The 16,218-nt window shown below is 39.3% G+C and overlaps 1 protein-coding gene across 2 annotated transcripts in view; it reads left to right on the top strand.

The window, feature by feature from the left end:
* The window catches only part of SUZ12 (SUZ12 polycomb repressive complex 2 subunit), a 46,791-nt gene that overhangs the window by 23,824 nt on the left and 6,749 nt on the right, over positions 1–16,218 (top strand). For both annotated transcript variants that reach the window (XM_042453646.1, XM_042453645.1), the window contains 6 exons: positions 2,817–3,048; positions 6,810–6,912; positions 9,635–9,740; positions 10,793–10,970; positions 13,504–13,595; positions 15,673–15,816. In XM_042453646.1, coding sequence (XP_042309580.1) covers positions 2,817–3,048; positions 6,810–6,912; positions 9,635–9,740; positions 10,793–10,970; positions 13,504–13,595; positions 15,673–15,816 — 855 coding nt within the window. The remainder of the gene's footprint in view (positions 1–2,816; positions 3,049–6,809; positions 6,913–9,634; positions 9,741–10,792; positions 10,971–13,503; positions 13,596–15,672; positions 15,817–16,218) is intronic.

Genomic DNA, 16,218 nt, shown 5'->3' with positions numbered 1-16,218 from the left:
GTTCATCATATTAAAATTGTAAAAGACACCTGCACAATCCTTTGAAAGCCATTTGGATCATCATAAAACCATTTCTCATTCCTCAGCAGGGAGCACCCTACTATCCCTTGAATTAGAGGTTCCAAGTAGTTAGAGGAAATTATTAATCTCAGTGCTTCTATACTCAGTTAAACCAGCATCTCTGTGGTGTTTGAGACAAATTTTGGAGATTATAGAGAAGCAGAAGGATTAGCAAAATTTGGCAGATGGAAGCATGGAGAATAAGGGGTGTGGGAGTCAGCATTGACAGTGGTGCCACAGATGCTCTGAAAACAGAGTAGTCAGGCTTCTTCCCACCTTTAAGAAAATTAATTTTAATCCATGAGGCATCTTAACACAGAGCACCAGTAGATGGATCTGTTTTTGTGTTCTCTTAGTACTGTGAAGAGGAAGATCAGCTTTCCCCCTAAGGTCTCATACCTTAATGGAAGTGAATAAAGGGAATGAGGGCAATGGGTTGCAGATATGTGTCTGTATATGCTAATGGACCTGTCTGTGAAAGAAGAGGAAGAGTGGCCGAGCTGACCTCATGAGGAAGAATCAAGCAGAAACTGCATATTCTAGTTAAATTTCACAAATATCTTCCATGTATTTCAGATGCCACCAGGGATTCCTTCACTATGGCAGTGGTAGTGGCAAGGGGATCAGTTTGGTTAGAGCAGGGGATTGGTCATATGCATTCTTGACAAAAGTTAGCCATAGTTCCCTTTTACGAATTCTTGTCTCTTTGGTGAAGGTGTTGTCAAGGTTATATAAATTGAAAAAAAGATGAAAAGAAGATCATGCTTTTGTTGTAGAGGTGGGAAGACAACCACAGCAATGTTCTTTGATTCATTCTTCCCTACAGAGGATTTTTATGTTCTCAAGACTGAAGAATTTTAAAGCCTGTTTTGTCCCATTCCCAGTTCCAATCTAGGTCTCAGGGTGGGTCATCTTATAATTCTGGTTCTGGGTCCAGTCTTCCAGAACCAAAACAAATAACTTCTGAGTAATGTGCCCTGGTGGTGCAGCAGTGGTTAAATGCCTGTATTGCAGCCACTCACTCACAAACCATAAGATTGTGAGTAATACCAGCCAGGGCTCAAACTTGACTCAGGCTTGCATCCTTCCAAGGTCGCTAAAATGAGTACCCAGCTTGTTGGTAGCAATTAACTTACGGTTGTAAACCACTTAGAAACTGCTTAGGTGGTATGAAGCGGCATATAAATGAAGCTGCTATTGCTATTCCCCTCCAGTGAGAAGCTTGACAAAAGTCTTCAATAAGTCTGTGGTTCCTAAAAGTCCAAAGTAGTGCTCCAAAGGATTCAGTCATTTCCTCAGAAAGGAGAATAATTTCATCATCCATCTCAGTGTCCTCCATAAAAAAAGGCAAATAGTTCATCAAGCCATGCAGCATCTCATAGACATGGGGTCAGTTAATCTGTTCCCCATTGACTCAGTCCATTTCTGGAGACCTACATTTACTACCAAGTGTTTTTTTGAGAGGAGCGTTCGCTTCTTATTCCTTTAGTGGTTTGCCATTTTCCAGATCAGGCAGGGTTGCATCCTTTCACCCTATCTGTTCAACTTGTATACCGAAAACATATTGCGAAGAGCAGGCTTCGACCTGGAGCAACTACTAAGAAAGATCAAAGAAGGAAGGGCAGAGGGAGGCTTACTGCTCAACATAAAGAAAACAAAAGTAATGACCATGGAAGATCTACACAGATTCAACCTAGACAATGAAGAAATTGAAATAGTAAAAGAGTTCCCTTACCTTGGTCAAAAATTGATCAGAATTAGGACTGCAGTCAAAAAATAAGAAGAAGACTAGGAATGCAGAAGGCAGTTACGAAAGAATTAGAAAATATTTGTTTTATTGTAGTCTCTGTTTTGATTAATGACCAAGCCAAGGTATGGAAATCTTTTACTATCTCATTGGCTTCATTGTCTACTTTAAAGTTATATAAATAATCTGTGATCATTATTTTTGTTAATGTTCATCTGTAACCCTGCCTTTGTACTTTCTTTCTTGACTTTCTTCCATAGCTGTTCCAAGTCTTTGCTGTTTTCTACTAGTAATATGATGTCATATGCATATATTAAATTAATGTTCTTTCCACCAATTATTTTCTTTGCGTCTAACCCAGTAAGCCTAGTCAAGTTTGACAGCATTGTCTGTTAGTATTTCCCTGGAAACCATCTTCGTGGACAACTACCTGTTTTGATCTATCAGCACTTCCTAGATGCTATTAATTGGATAAATGTGTTTCTCTGGAAGTGGCTTTCAAGAAAGGAACATTTCAGCAAGTTCTTTCAGTCGTCCCATGCAGGCTTGCGTCAGTCGGCACCCTTCTGGTGCCATATTCTAGCGTGGGTTTATCCAGTATCCTGGATGTCTCCTTTGCCTTGTTCAGAAGATGGTATGTTGAGAACTTACCATGAGTGTTCAGTCCTGTATGTCTCCACACGCACCCTCTTCAGTGGCATCTACTCAGTTATCTAGTTTGTGCCAACACTTTTGAAATCTTAGGATACCCCTTTTTTGTTCTGTTCATGTTTTCTTTAGTTTGGCTACAAGAAGTGGAAAAGTGTCAGAGTTCTAGATATTAAATCAAGCCTTTTTCAGTCATGTGTCGTTAGCCTAGCAGTGGCAGGATTTAACCCATGGGTAAATATTAACAACCAAGAAAGTGCATTCATTGTAAATTCCCAATATGAAAGTTGCATAGACAGTGCTGCTTTGATTTCATTCCAGTGTTGAAAATATTAAACATGTGTTTATTTTTTGTTTGTAGGATGTTAGTTGTCCCATAAGGCAAGTACCCACTGGTAAAAAGCAAGTACCTTTGAATCCAGATCTCAACCAAATGAAACCAGGCAACTTTCCATCACTTGCAGTTTCCAGCAATGAATTTGAACCTAGTAACAGCCATATGGTGAAGTCCTACTCATTATTATTCAGAGTAACTCGTCCAGGAAGAAGAGAATTTAATGGGATGATAAATGGTGAAACAAATGAAAACATTGGTAAGTAGTCATGAAGGCTATTCATTTACTCATTTCAAATTACAAGGAAAATCAGGATGCTGTTGGAAGAAAGACAGAAAACAAATAACTTAATGTATCACTGTCCGTTGCGTAAAAATATTAATTTACAGATTTGTTCATTCTTTTAGGGTTTGCTACCATTGTCATCAGTCAGTATGGTTTCAGAACTTACATGAAAACACTCAGGACTGAGTAACACAGAATGTCAGATTTGGGGGCTTCTATCTGGACTAGAAACCATATAGACTATAAATTTTTGCCTAAGATCCCGGGGTTAAGCAGATGGGCAGCTTGGAGCAGCCTCTGGCCCCTCCAGCTGCAATTGCCCTGCAATCTGCCGGAGACCACAACAACTGAAAACTGGCCACCAGTAAGGAGTGGACTTTCATCGCTCCTTTGTATGTGATTGCAGAATGTAATCTGAATGAAGTAGTCCAGTATTGCTGGCCTTCAACTCCCAGAATCACTGATCAGTATTGTTATGGGTATTGAGAATTTAGTCCAACAACATCTGAGGAGCCAGGACCATCTGCATTTTGTGAAGTTGAAGTCTTTCATGGCCACATACCCCGAAAAACGCACAAAAAAGGACCATCTGCATTTGTTGCTTTGACTTTTGCGGATTTCATTATTCATGGATTTGACTGATATGTGTTCTCTAGATCCTCCAACATGACTAGTATTGTCAACACCCACCAGACTTTGCACTGGAAGACCTAGAGATTGGTAGAGAAAACTTCTCTAGGCATTTGTAAGCTCTCCATCACAATTCTGTAGTCAGCCTCTTGGCAATGTTGACTATAGAGTTGCACTGGAGGGCTTAGAGAAATTTCTCAGATACAGAAATAGTGGGATTTTTGTTTGCTGGTTTTCTATTTTCATGGGGGTCCAATGTTCTTAACTCCAGGGAATGTGGAGGGCCCGCTGTACTAGAGTACATTAAAAAGCCAGTTCATGGCTCTACTCCTACAAATCTTTGTTTTGTCCCTTGGTGTTTTTTTTTATTTAGAGAGTATATCTATGCTTCTGTTGGAAGAATGGGAAAATAAAGTATGCTTTTCTCATCTTGGGTGGCATCAGTAGTGTCACTGGGGGGTGCACACTGCACTGGGTCACACCCAGAAGGGGGGTGACACCTGTTTGGCCCCCTCCCCCTTCGAGGCAGCAGGGGTACAGCTGCACCCTTGCTGCCTGCTGTGTCCAGAGCTTCCTCTCTAGGGCGAAAGCCCAGGATGGAGGAGGACCAGCCCTGGTGGACTTGGAAGGCATGGAGTGGCGGGGAGAGCCTGCCTCCCAGTCCAGCGGGGACTTGGGAGGGCATGGGGTGAGGGTGAGGGGAACCTGCCTCCGAGTCCCTGCTGGATTTGGAAGGCATGGGAGGGGGAGCCTGCCCTTTTGGTCCCCCCCCTCAACCTACACCACCAGAAGCCCTGCTCCTGCACCGAGTAAGACCTGGGCTGAGAACATCACACGGTGGCATATTACCACCTGGTTACCTAGTGTACATTTCTCTCACATTCCTCCTAAGTTTTTATTTGATAAGGGCACTTGGGTAGCTCATATCATTCTTTTGTCCCGTTTAGACAAAGTGGCCATTCATTTTGTATTTGAAATAATCACCTTTATGTTTCTGTCCCAATTTCTTGCTCTTCCCCCACCTTCTGAAACTTACATTTCCACAAGTTATTAGTGGAGTAAAAGAAGATGGTAGTACATCCCTGTGTCCTACCTGTAACATTTGCTTGATTGTTACCTGCTGGTCAGTAGTGTTATGCTTGTGAAGCCCCTGAAAAGGGTTGGCTGACCTAATAAAGTAAAGTAAAGTAGCATATTTGGTTATTGAAAGAACTAAATAGTTAATACTCCATTCAATCCTGATTTTACAAGGTGCCGGGGGTGTGTGTGTCAATGTAGCTGGTATTAAAATTTCATAACTGCTAAGAATTAGAAAGGTGTCTATGGGCCTAAGAGAAACAATGGGACAAAGAGTCATGGTAATCAGTGCACCAGGAAAGGAACTTGAGGGAATAGTAGATAGTGAAGAGCCTTGAGAAAAGAGGCAGAGGAGGTAGGAAACCAAACAAAAAGAGGATAATTGGAAAAGAGGAAAAGAACTATGTATAAATGGCATACTGTATATACTCATGTATAAGTCTAGAAATTTAGGTCAAAAAATTGACCCCAAAAACCTGAGGCAACTTATCCACGGGTCAGTGTAAGTACTGTACTTTAACTCTTATTTAAAAGAAGGAACCATCTCCTGATGAAAAGCAAAATTATAATATGTTAAATTCTGACCCCCCTCTACTCTCTCATCCATCCAGTCTTAAGAACAAGCACATAGAGTTATGTCTGCTGGAATTTTGTAAGTTCTTTGACATTATTTTGCCTTGTTTCACCCTTTAGATCCTTTGTTATATGCCCCTAAATTTTACCCTCAACTTATCCATGGATCATAGCAAAATCCATAATTTTGGCCCCAAAACTTGCCCTCGACTTATACATGAGGTCGAGTTATAGTCGAGTATATATGGGCAGTTCTTATGAGGATTGCATTTTATATGTTGGGTGATGAAGGGAGGAGTTGTCTATGACTGACGTGAAGTACACTGGCTCAGAAAGCAGGAGCTGAAGGAATTGAGTGGTGAAGACAGTAAATGGAAGAAGAGAGGAACCAAAGAGGGTAGCAAGAACATAGGGGGAAACTACATTTTGATCTTGAGTTAGGAGGGACCGAATACTAAAGGAAGTCGGCAGTCAAAGGCAAGATCAAATGCAGTGATAATCATTCTGTCTGTTGTAGCTTTTGTTTTTGCAGCTCTATCCTGGTCTGGCACTGGAGAATCAAAAAGAAGAGTGGTGTCAAAAATACTCATGTTGATTAAAAGTAGCCTTCCTGTTTTCTGGCTTTAGGATTTTAAGTGGCTTTCTATGAACTGCCTTGGGTCCCACTCCAGGATAAAGGCCTCATAATTAAATATAAATAAGCAAACAGCAGGCAAAATGTGGCCCCCAAGCTTCCCACCCACTGGAATTTGCCAAAAGGGACACAAGAAGAGCTGAGATGGAGAAGTAGAATTAGTGCTGATGTACTCTATGAGAAGGCTGTAGCATAAAACAATAAACAGCAGAGAAAATTTGACTACATACTACATTAGCAGTATGCGTCCAGTCAGCCACCTGCTTCTTGAAGTGTTTTCCCCTCTTCATCTCTATCCAGTCCCAGGCACTTCAAGTTAATGTTAGAGTGTAATAATAATAAAAACTCATGCCAAACTATGACATAAATTGAAGTTGTGGAATGGAGGAAAGACTGCATGCTGCTGGATATTCTTATTGCTTGGGGATTCATATGTTTTATCTGGTTGTAAGTGCAATGATTAACAATTAATTAGCTTTGTGTGCGTGCACATATACATGCATACGTATATTTTGTTAAGCTGGGGTAGAGAAGTCCTCCAGTCCTGATATGGACAGTTCTGGTTGGAATTGCTAACAAGGGATCAGTAAGGGACCAAGAATCAATTAAAATTATCTTTCTTGTTCAGCTATAAAATTAACAAAGAATGAAACATAAATTTCCTGTGTTGAAGCTAAAACTAACTAGTGTGAACTCATCCTAGATGGCCATTAAAAACTGGACTCATTAAATCAATTTTAGCTGCTTTTTTACTGAATTGGGGCAAGAAATTTGTGAATTTATCCCTAACAACTTGAATTTTTGATGTGTTTATATGCAGATGTTAATGAGGAGCTTCCAGCTAGACGAAAACGCAATTCTTCCAACCGTGAAGATGGAGAAAAGACTTTTGTAGCACAGATGACTGTGTTTGATAAAAACAGGTAATACGTTTTCAAGCAGGGGATTTTATGTGGGCAAAATAATAATCTTTATTTGGATTTAATTTTAATCTTTTAAATACTCTTTCATACAATTATTATTGGAGACCTATATTTCCCAAAATAAAATTCAGATGTTCTTTATCATGACAGTTTATAAGAACTGCTTGACACAGGCTTATTTCATCTTCAGTATGTTAATCATGCATGTATGTTGGCTTCAGAAAAAATCTGATTGCTTTTAGAATATAAAGGCAAGCGTTTTTATTATTTAACATTGTGACTGAATCTTGTTTCTTGTGGTGGAGCCCCTTTGTGTTCACATGTTTACTAATTTATTTTGGTTTGGAGTTGTGTTTGGTATGGTTTGGCTTTTGGCTTCTTCAGTCTTCTGTGCAGTGGGATTATAGTAATCCGATCAGATATTGTGAAGAAGTAAAGCAAAATGCATATTAGATTTCTTTGCTCCATTTAAAAGTTGTACCTGCTAGGATCCTTCCACTTCATTAAAATTTTCAAAAGAATGGAGCTCAGGCTGAGAATATGGGGAAATAATACAGAAACAGCAACAAGGTAATCTTTGGTAACGAATTGAAAGATGGCACTGGACCAGATGGAATAGAGGGCTTAAAGCAGCAGAGAGGAAGAACTTCATCTTTTCACAAGGTCCTATAATGGACCTACAATCATTTATAAGCATCCAACAATACAGTGTATCAATCTCTTGGCAACTATTTCTTATGTTTGAATTGCAACACAGAAAAATTCAACCAGAGTGCTGAAGAGTTTTTTCTCTTGAGAAAAAGAAGCTGTGGAGCTCTCACACTCTCTAGAGTGCAGATTGCCTTTCAGAACTTTTATCACACTAGTCTTCTGTCCTGCCACAATCGTGCTAGTTTAAGAATGGAAGAATACTGGTTTGACATCATTTCTTATCGCACTTTTCCGCATGATAGCATTTGGGCAATCCATGGTCGTGTGATCTGTTTTCTGCATTGCCTTACAAGAGGAAGGGGGACTACACGATCATGGCTACCACCCACCTCCCAAAGCCAGCTACCATGTGAATGTGCACATAGCAGCCAGCTTCAGGAAGGTGTTGGCTGCTGCGATTGGTGCTCCACCCTCCCCCATGAAAAGATACCTCAGAAATAGGATGTAGGAGAGAAATGTCCAGTTCATCTGGAAAAGGAAATAAGACTAGTCACTTGGCATATATCCCTGGCTGTTAATTAATTGAAGTGAAAAGTATATGTCTTACAGTGGGTTACCTTGCTAGCATAAAAAAAGAATATGTGACTTTTAAAACATTTGGATGTAGCCATCCCTTATCTACAAAATGTGTATGGCAGAGGAGCAGAAATAGGAAATTCACAGCATGTATATTAGAATTGGCAGATAAAACTGTATCTTGAACCATATTAAAATTGTCCTCTGTGTAAAGCAGAATTTTCCAGTGTGTTTTGTAGTTAGACACTGAGGGCACTCGTTGAACATCTGCTCAGAACAGATGTTCTGGTACTACAGTTTCTGGAGTGTGTCTGGCACTTAAATCTGAAAATACCTGCACACACTATATTTGGTCTGAGCTTCATGCCAAGCTGAAACAGTTGGAATGAACACTTGGGTAAGAAAAGGGAGGGGGGTTGTCAGTTGGCACTTTTGTGCATCATATACATACTACAAAAATGTAGATGAGAATTAACAGCATTCCTGAAATCAAAATATGATGCTTTGTTGAATTGGTTGATGATGCTTTTGTTATCAGCCACTTTAATACTTGAATGCTATGTTTTCTGCAAATTTGTATCAGGATCCAGTTGGATTCTTGCCCTGAGAAAAGAGGTCCATTAGTGGAACACAGGAAGTCCTCCCCCTGGAACATATATTTGGGGAGATGAAAGGCTTCCATCAGCACAGTGTCCTCATATTCATAATGGTAGAATTCAAAGATAGCCATGTTAGTCGGTAGAATCAGTACGTAGAGAGATCTTGTAACACTTTGTGACTAACTGAAAGAAAGAAATTAGCAGCATGAGCATTTGTAGACTTCAGTCTACTTCCTCAGATGCATATTCATAATGTTAGATTTTCAGAATATAAATGGTGTTTGTGTGTGTATATGTGTTTCCAAATCTAGAGATGTTGGCAGTTCACTGTCATTTAAAGTGAACCACATTTAAAATTTAACTTAAAATATTTAAGGCAGCCCTCACAGTAATTGTGAAAGAAAGCAAATGCAGATCTGAATCAGTTTATCTTCAAGATTTAAAGTTAGGAGTAAGAAAGTCATCTATTTTTCCAGTGGTCGGGGGCCCAGAACTCTGGGGCCACCATGGAGAAAGCCCCATTTCTCAGACTTGAAGGCTTAATGTCTCCTGTGTTTGGGCTGAAACATAAAAAGCCTCAAGTGCTGATCATTTAGAGATAACGGCTTGGCATTCATTGTCATCTGTATTTGTGCAAAGCATTCCTGCATAAGGAGGGGTGTATCTATTATGGTACCCAAATGTTACTGCAGACTGCCCCATAACAATCTGCATTGGCTTCAGGGGGAAGGTGTCAAAGCAGTCTGAAGTAGAACTGTGCACAGGCAGTCATCTAGATGTTGGCTATAAAATATGTAAAAAAATTCATGCAGATTATTTTGTATTAAAGTGGTATGCTTATTATACCAACTATACAACTCTCAGTAAATAAAATACTTAACTTTTTTGTCAAACAGACGACTACAGCTTCTTGATGGGGAATATGAAGTAGCCATGCAGGAGATGGACGAGTGTCCAATCAGCAAGAAAAGAGCTACATGGGAGACAATACTTGATGGGAAGGTATGAGTCACTGTTGTTTGCCAAAAGGTTCTTGAAAGGAGTGTATAAAATGATAAATTAGTTTTGTTTGCTTTGGAAGTTTAGAACACTTAGTCACTTGAACATATCAAATAAGAGATACTTCGAGGTTTTCTGAAGTGGCAGGCAACATTTTCCACTCAGTTTCTACATGAGCCAAAATGTACATTACCATCTAAACCCTTTGAAACTACCACAGTGGATTGGGTTTACCATTGGAGGATGGAACAAATAATGTGAAGAGAATTGATCTTCACAGTATTTTGTTTGAACTATCCTTTGGATCTCTTCTGGTGATAAAGATCTCTGATGTGCCTGAGTGTATGCCCCCTGAATGTTATTTCATATGAACTCTAAATATATATTAAGGCTGCAAGACACACTGCCACAAATGAGGCTATACAGCTGGGGAAGCCTTCATTTTTAATAGCTGGGCTAACTGGGAACAGGACTCATGCTTAACCTCTGCCACAGCAGTATGCTTGAGTTCATCTTTCTATTTCCCATATAATGCAATAGCAATTAGTACCTTATAAAATCAGCAACAACCTGCTGCAGTAAGGGCAAAAATCTCCTCTGTGGTCTGCACTCTGCCTGGCCTAGCTACCATAGAGATAGGTCCCACATGATCCATTTAGAAGGGAAATGTACTGTACTCCTATAGATCTTTGATGTACAAAAACAGTCTCCATACCCTTAATGCCAGGCATTTTGGTAGTGATACAGTTAACAGTGATTTATTTTTTCTATTATATTTTATTACCATTATTTAAGTCCTGTTTAGTACTTGGGTGGTTGACAGCTAATGAACACCAAGTGTTGTAGGTTATACTTAAGAGGAAGGAACTGGCAAAATCACCTCTGAGTATTACTTGTCTACGAAAGCTGTATGAAATTTGTGAGGCACCATAGGTCAACCTGAAGATACAAGGTACACACATACACCATATCTCAAAACTCATAGGTTGTTTAAAACTCCTCTTTGAAACTATCACCAAGCAACATGTTTGTTGATTTTTATTTATTTATTTCAGAGGCTGCCTCCATTTGAAACATTTTCTCAGGGACCCACGCTGCAGTTTACTCTTCGCTGGTCAGGAGAGGCAAATGATAAACCTGCAGCTCCTACTGCCAAGCCTCTTTCAACACGCAATTCAGAAAGCCTCCCTCAAGAAAACAAACCCAGTTCTGTCAAACCTACACAGACTATAGGTATGGGAATATTTGCCATGGAATAGGTTCTGCCTCACATAAGCATTGCTTCTTGTTTACTTGCCTCAGTTCTGTTCAGAAGTCTCAGATAATTACTAGGTTAAAATCAGAACAAAATATATGCATGGTATATGCCAGTTTGTAGGACTACATGTACAATACTGAAATGAATTACTCTGATGAACTATTTGTAGAGAGGTTTTGTAGCACTTTTGAGATCTCTGCAAGCAATTCTACAGATTTAACACGGCTATATCTTTGAATTTTACCTCTGAAGAACTATGTTTGGAATTCAGAATAAAAATGTGGCCTTGTGCAGGAAAGCAGATTCTCTTGAAGAGTTTCTGTTGCTCTAGTGCTGGTCTTACCTTTAAATTTATGCTTTATATTTGTTTCTTATGATTTAGATTTGTTCTTAAAACCAGCTTGAGATGCTAGTGTTTTATTGCCTTTACTTAGAGGTGGAGCCATGTTCTTGTCAAGCTCTATTCTTGTCCCATTAGTGAAGTCCATATAAATATGGGGCTGAGCTTTTTCCATTGCCTCTCCAACTTCTCTTTCTCTCTCTCCCTCATTCTCTCTCCACATATATATACTTGCCCATGATTTTTTACAACTTTCCCTGTAGTACCTTCTTCTACAATAAAATGCCCTGGTGTTGTGGCTTTTTTGTTTGTTTTTTGTTACTTTTTCTGCTGGTAATTTCACTTCAGTTTTCTATTCAGCAGCCTTAAACTTTATATATTTAATTTTTTTGCTACTTTTCTTTGCTGCCTGAAATGTTTTACATACGTTAGAAACAGTGATGTACACCTTAAAAACAAAGTTGATGGAATTCATAGATAAGTATATTAAACATCCATCATTTGAAAATATTCCAAAAAAGCAAATATTTATTTTGCCATTTTATATAAGGGATACCAGTTTACTATGCCATTGTATTTAATGGGAGTTGAGCATCCATGGATTTTGGTATCTACAGGGGTTCTGGAACCAAACCCCAACAGATACCAAGGGCCCACTGTATGTAACAGCTGCTAGCTTGTAAGTAATTGCCTATATGGTCTATTACTGTATTAAGCAACTAAGTGCGTGCTAGTATAATGTAGACGGGTTATTTTTTAAAAAGTGTAATTCTGTGTCCATATTCACTCCACTGCGTTTTGGCTCGTAGTTATCCCAGGGTACCTGATGTTCAGCTGTCAAAAATCACATAGCTTGTTGATAGGCATAAAAAAATAGATATAGAGTAGTTGTGGATGTCAAGTTTGATTCTTGGAAAAGATGTAGAAAAAGAAGCATTGTGTCTTGTAACTTCTTCTAGGAAGTAGATGCTCCTTGCTCTAGAGTAGTAATACTTACTAACGCTGCCATTGCATCTACGTAGCAGTGTTATAAGGGCTGAGAGTCACACTTTTTCTACTTCATTTGGGAAAACAGTAGAGATAATCCACAAATGGACAAAAATGGCTTGCTAAGGATGAGGAAGAATCCCAATAGTGTCTTGAAATGTTATCTCAAATACTTACTAGTCACCATTGTTTGTTTTGAGCATTAAACACTGTACACTTCTTCCTAGTCACACAAAATTTACCTAACCAAACTCACTTTTATCTTTCCAAAAAGTTGGTGGAGGTGAAATCGTCAGAATCCTATGTGTTTAATCACAGTGACAGACATATTAAAGTGTCTGAAGGATCCTTTTAAATTTTATTTTCTTCTCAGTGGACTAAAATGTTAGTTCTAGTTACAATGGATGCACTGAATCAATGAGAACAGTTATGTAACTTCCATTGATGTATTAGGCCTACTGTAGTTGAAATGAATGATTGGATTTGGATCTTTAATCCAATTATTATTGTGTCATACATATTTGTGGAAAGGAATGCTTTTCTGTTTGGAATACAGCAGTGGATTATTTCCTCTTAGGGCCAGTTGTCCATTGTACTTGCTGAGTAGCTGTGGGCAAGCCACAGTCTTTTAAACAAATTAACTTGAGATAAAAATCTCCATATAGGAAGAGCTGAATGCAAGTATAAGTGAGCCAGCATGGTATAGTGACTTGAATACTGGACTAGGACTCCAGGATTGGAATCACCAGTCAGCCACAAAAAGACATGGGCAAGCCACACGTTCTCAACCTCAGATAAGAGCAATGTCAAATCACTCCTGAAAAAATCTTGCCAAGAAATCCCAATGAGAGGGGTCACCATAAGTCAGAAATGACTTCTAGGCACACAGTAGCAATGTATGTATAAGTGTGTGTCTGCAGTATTAGCACAACTGATCACTATACCTTCAGGAGCAAATCTGTAGAGTCTGGATCAATATGGACACTTCTAAATCTAACGTTAATTGTATGATCTGTTGTCCTGTAAGTTATCTTAATTGGGGCACCTGTCTTGTGTTCTAAATATGTCAGTTCACTCTGTTGCTGCTCATTATGTGAAAGATAAATCATTATGCTCTGTTCAGTGTCATGTACAAATATTATTAAACATGTAAAGTTACTAACTTGTATGTTCACTTTCAGCTGTGAAAGAAACGTTGCCATCAGACCTACAAACAAGAAAAGACAGAGATGTTTCAAATGAGCCTCGACAAAAGCTAAGAATATTTTATCAGGTACTAGCACTTATATCCTGCTTTACAAGTGTGAGAAACACTTGTTGCTCCCCCTCCCTACTATCCTGGTGCTCTTTCTGTTCACCACTCCTCATTTCTTCTTCACCTTCTGCTCTTTTATTTTCCTGTTGGTCTTTTTTTTCCTCCTCACTGGTTTTCTCTGATATTTGTGAAACCCTTCTCTTTGCTTGAGTTCTTTCTTCAGTTCAACAGACAAGACCATTTTCTCACTCTTGATTTTAACTGTTAGAAGAAGAGTTCAGGGGTCGTACATAAGGAAGTAGCCTTGGAGCTGACTAGAGGTCATCTGAAGAAATGACTATCCTAGGCCTGACTGCAGGTTCTTTTGTATTCGTTGGGGAAGTCTAGGGATTCAAAACAGTTCTTAAGTAAAGTCGAAGGCTTTCATGGCCGGCATCCATAGTTTTTTGTGGGTTTTTTGGGCTATGTGGCCTTGTTCTAGAAGAGTTTCTTCCTGACATTTAGCCAGCATCTGTGGCTGGCATCTTCAGAGAATGCTTGCCTGGGAAGGAGTTGGGTGTGTGTGTGTGTGTGTGTGTGTGTGTGTGTGTGTGTGTGTGTGTACTGTGTGAACCTAGGAAGGCAGGAGCAACAGAACAATACACATGCAAATCACTCCTGCCTTCCCAGGTTCACACTATATATATATATATATCTCCATCCATCCATCCATCCATCCATCCTTTCCAGGCAAGCATTCTCTGAAGATGCCAGCCACAGATACTGGTGAAATGTCAGGAATAAACACTTGTAGAATATGGCCACATAGCCCAAAAAACCCATAAAAAACTATAGTTCCTAAGTAGTTTCAGTTAGCCTTTAGTTAACTAAAATTAATCCATTAAAATGTAGCTCTAAGACACACATCCTTAACATGAACTTGGTATGCCAAGTTTAGGTTTCTCTGTTTCACCATTTTGTAGTTGTGCTCAGACACATATTTTCTTTCATTAGTAAATATCTAACAGTCTAAATATTTGGTGTTTATACCAGCCTTTGGTTAATCCTGATGCTTGCAAGTATTTTTGTTTTGTTTTGTTTTTGTTTTGTATTCATATTGCAAGAAAAAGAGGAGACAATCTTTATACACATAACTTCAGGTCCATTTTCACCAAGTAGACAGTGTTGCTGCACATTAAGTGGACTGCTTCTGAAAAGTAAAATTATTTGCAATGCTATCTATGCTATAAATACTATGCTATGTATAAATTCTCTAAAAGTAACTGAGGCGAGGGGCAGACTGCCCAAACAGGGTGGCCTGCCGGCAGCCTAATTTCCTCTGGAGGGAAGCCGCAGCCGCCAAATCGTGCGGCTTTCCTACGGAGGAACAAGAACCCAGATAAAACAGGTTTTTTTGAGCTGCAGGGGTGGCATAACAAGTCAGGTCACCCAGGAGCAGAATTAAAATGGCTTCTTTTTGCAGTGGTTTTGGGCTGTGTTTCACGGCCTTAGAGCAGCTTCCGCACACTTTGGATGGGTGTGTCATATAAATGCCCACCACCAAAGTGGCCAGAAGCCGCTTCTTTTGGCCCCTGCATTTTGGGCCTGAGTGAAAGAAGTTGTAGCATAAGCTTTTGTAGATTTGGTCTTCTTCCTCAGATGGATGGAGTTGGCATTTACATGACCCCCCCCCCCCCCAAAGTGTCCGGAAGCTGCTCTGAAGCCAGGAAACACAGCCCAAAACCACTGCAAAAAGGAGCCATTTTAATCCTGCTCCTGGGCGACCTGACTTGAGACAGCAGGTGGCAGCCCATTTTGAGAATGGGCTGTGAGATTGCTGCAGTCCTGGCCCGATTGTGATTTGACTGCAGTTGCAGGCCGTTATTTGCCACACGTTTGCTTTGCCCTATAATCTCAAAGGTGCTACAAGATCCCTTTGCGTGCTGATAATTCCATACTAATACTTATCTCTCTATATAATTATCTGCTCCTAATGCTTGAGTCTTGGAGGAACATACATGCATTTGTGAAATATTTATTGGAAAAATGTTATATAGATTTCAGAAATAACTTCTAAGCCTGTATGCTTTGCATTGATACAAATTGTTTTTACCAGTTCCTTTATAACAATAACACAAGGCAGCAGACGGAAGCTAGAGATGACTTGCATTGTCCATGGTGCACACTGAATTGCCGCAAGCTTTACAGCTTACTCAAACATCTCAAGCTTTGTCACAGCCGGTTCATTTTCAATTATGTGGTAAGAATTCTTCCTTGTTAAATTTCTTGGTATAAAACTACATATTATAATGGCATTGACTAAATACAAGACTATTCTTGGTAGTATACATTTTTATGGTGAATCTAAGAGGTAAAAATGGAATAATTTTGTACATTCAAGTTAGAAGAAAGTGCAGAGTGATCATGAATAGTAATGTCTTTCATCTTTTTTAAATGTGTCTCTTTTTTCAAAATAAAATAATGGTAGTTGAAAGATGTTCTGTAATGTTTGGTTGATATTATTAGCAGTGCTTAGTTGTTTCCTTAGACTTATGCTTACGTCGCAACTTCAGTGTCCCTGGGTTTTGCTATAATGAATGATGATAATGTTTGTATTTCAGAAGCTGGGATTAGGAGGAACCCTGATTGCACTTAATATACT

Source organism: Sceloporus undulatus, chromosome 2 (assembly GCF_019175285.1).
Source record: "Sceloporus undulatus isolate JIND9_A2432 ecotype Alabama chromosome 2, SceUnd_v1.1, whole genome shotgun sequence".
NCBI lineage: Eukaryota > Metazoa > Chordata > Lepidosauria > Squamata > Phrynosomatidae > Sceloporus > Sceloporus undulatus.
This window is presented reverse-complemented; position numbering and strand designations above follow the sequence as displayed.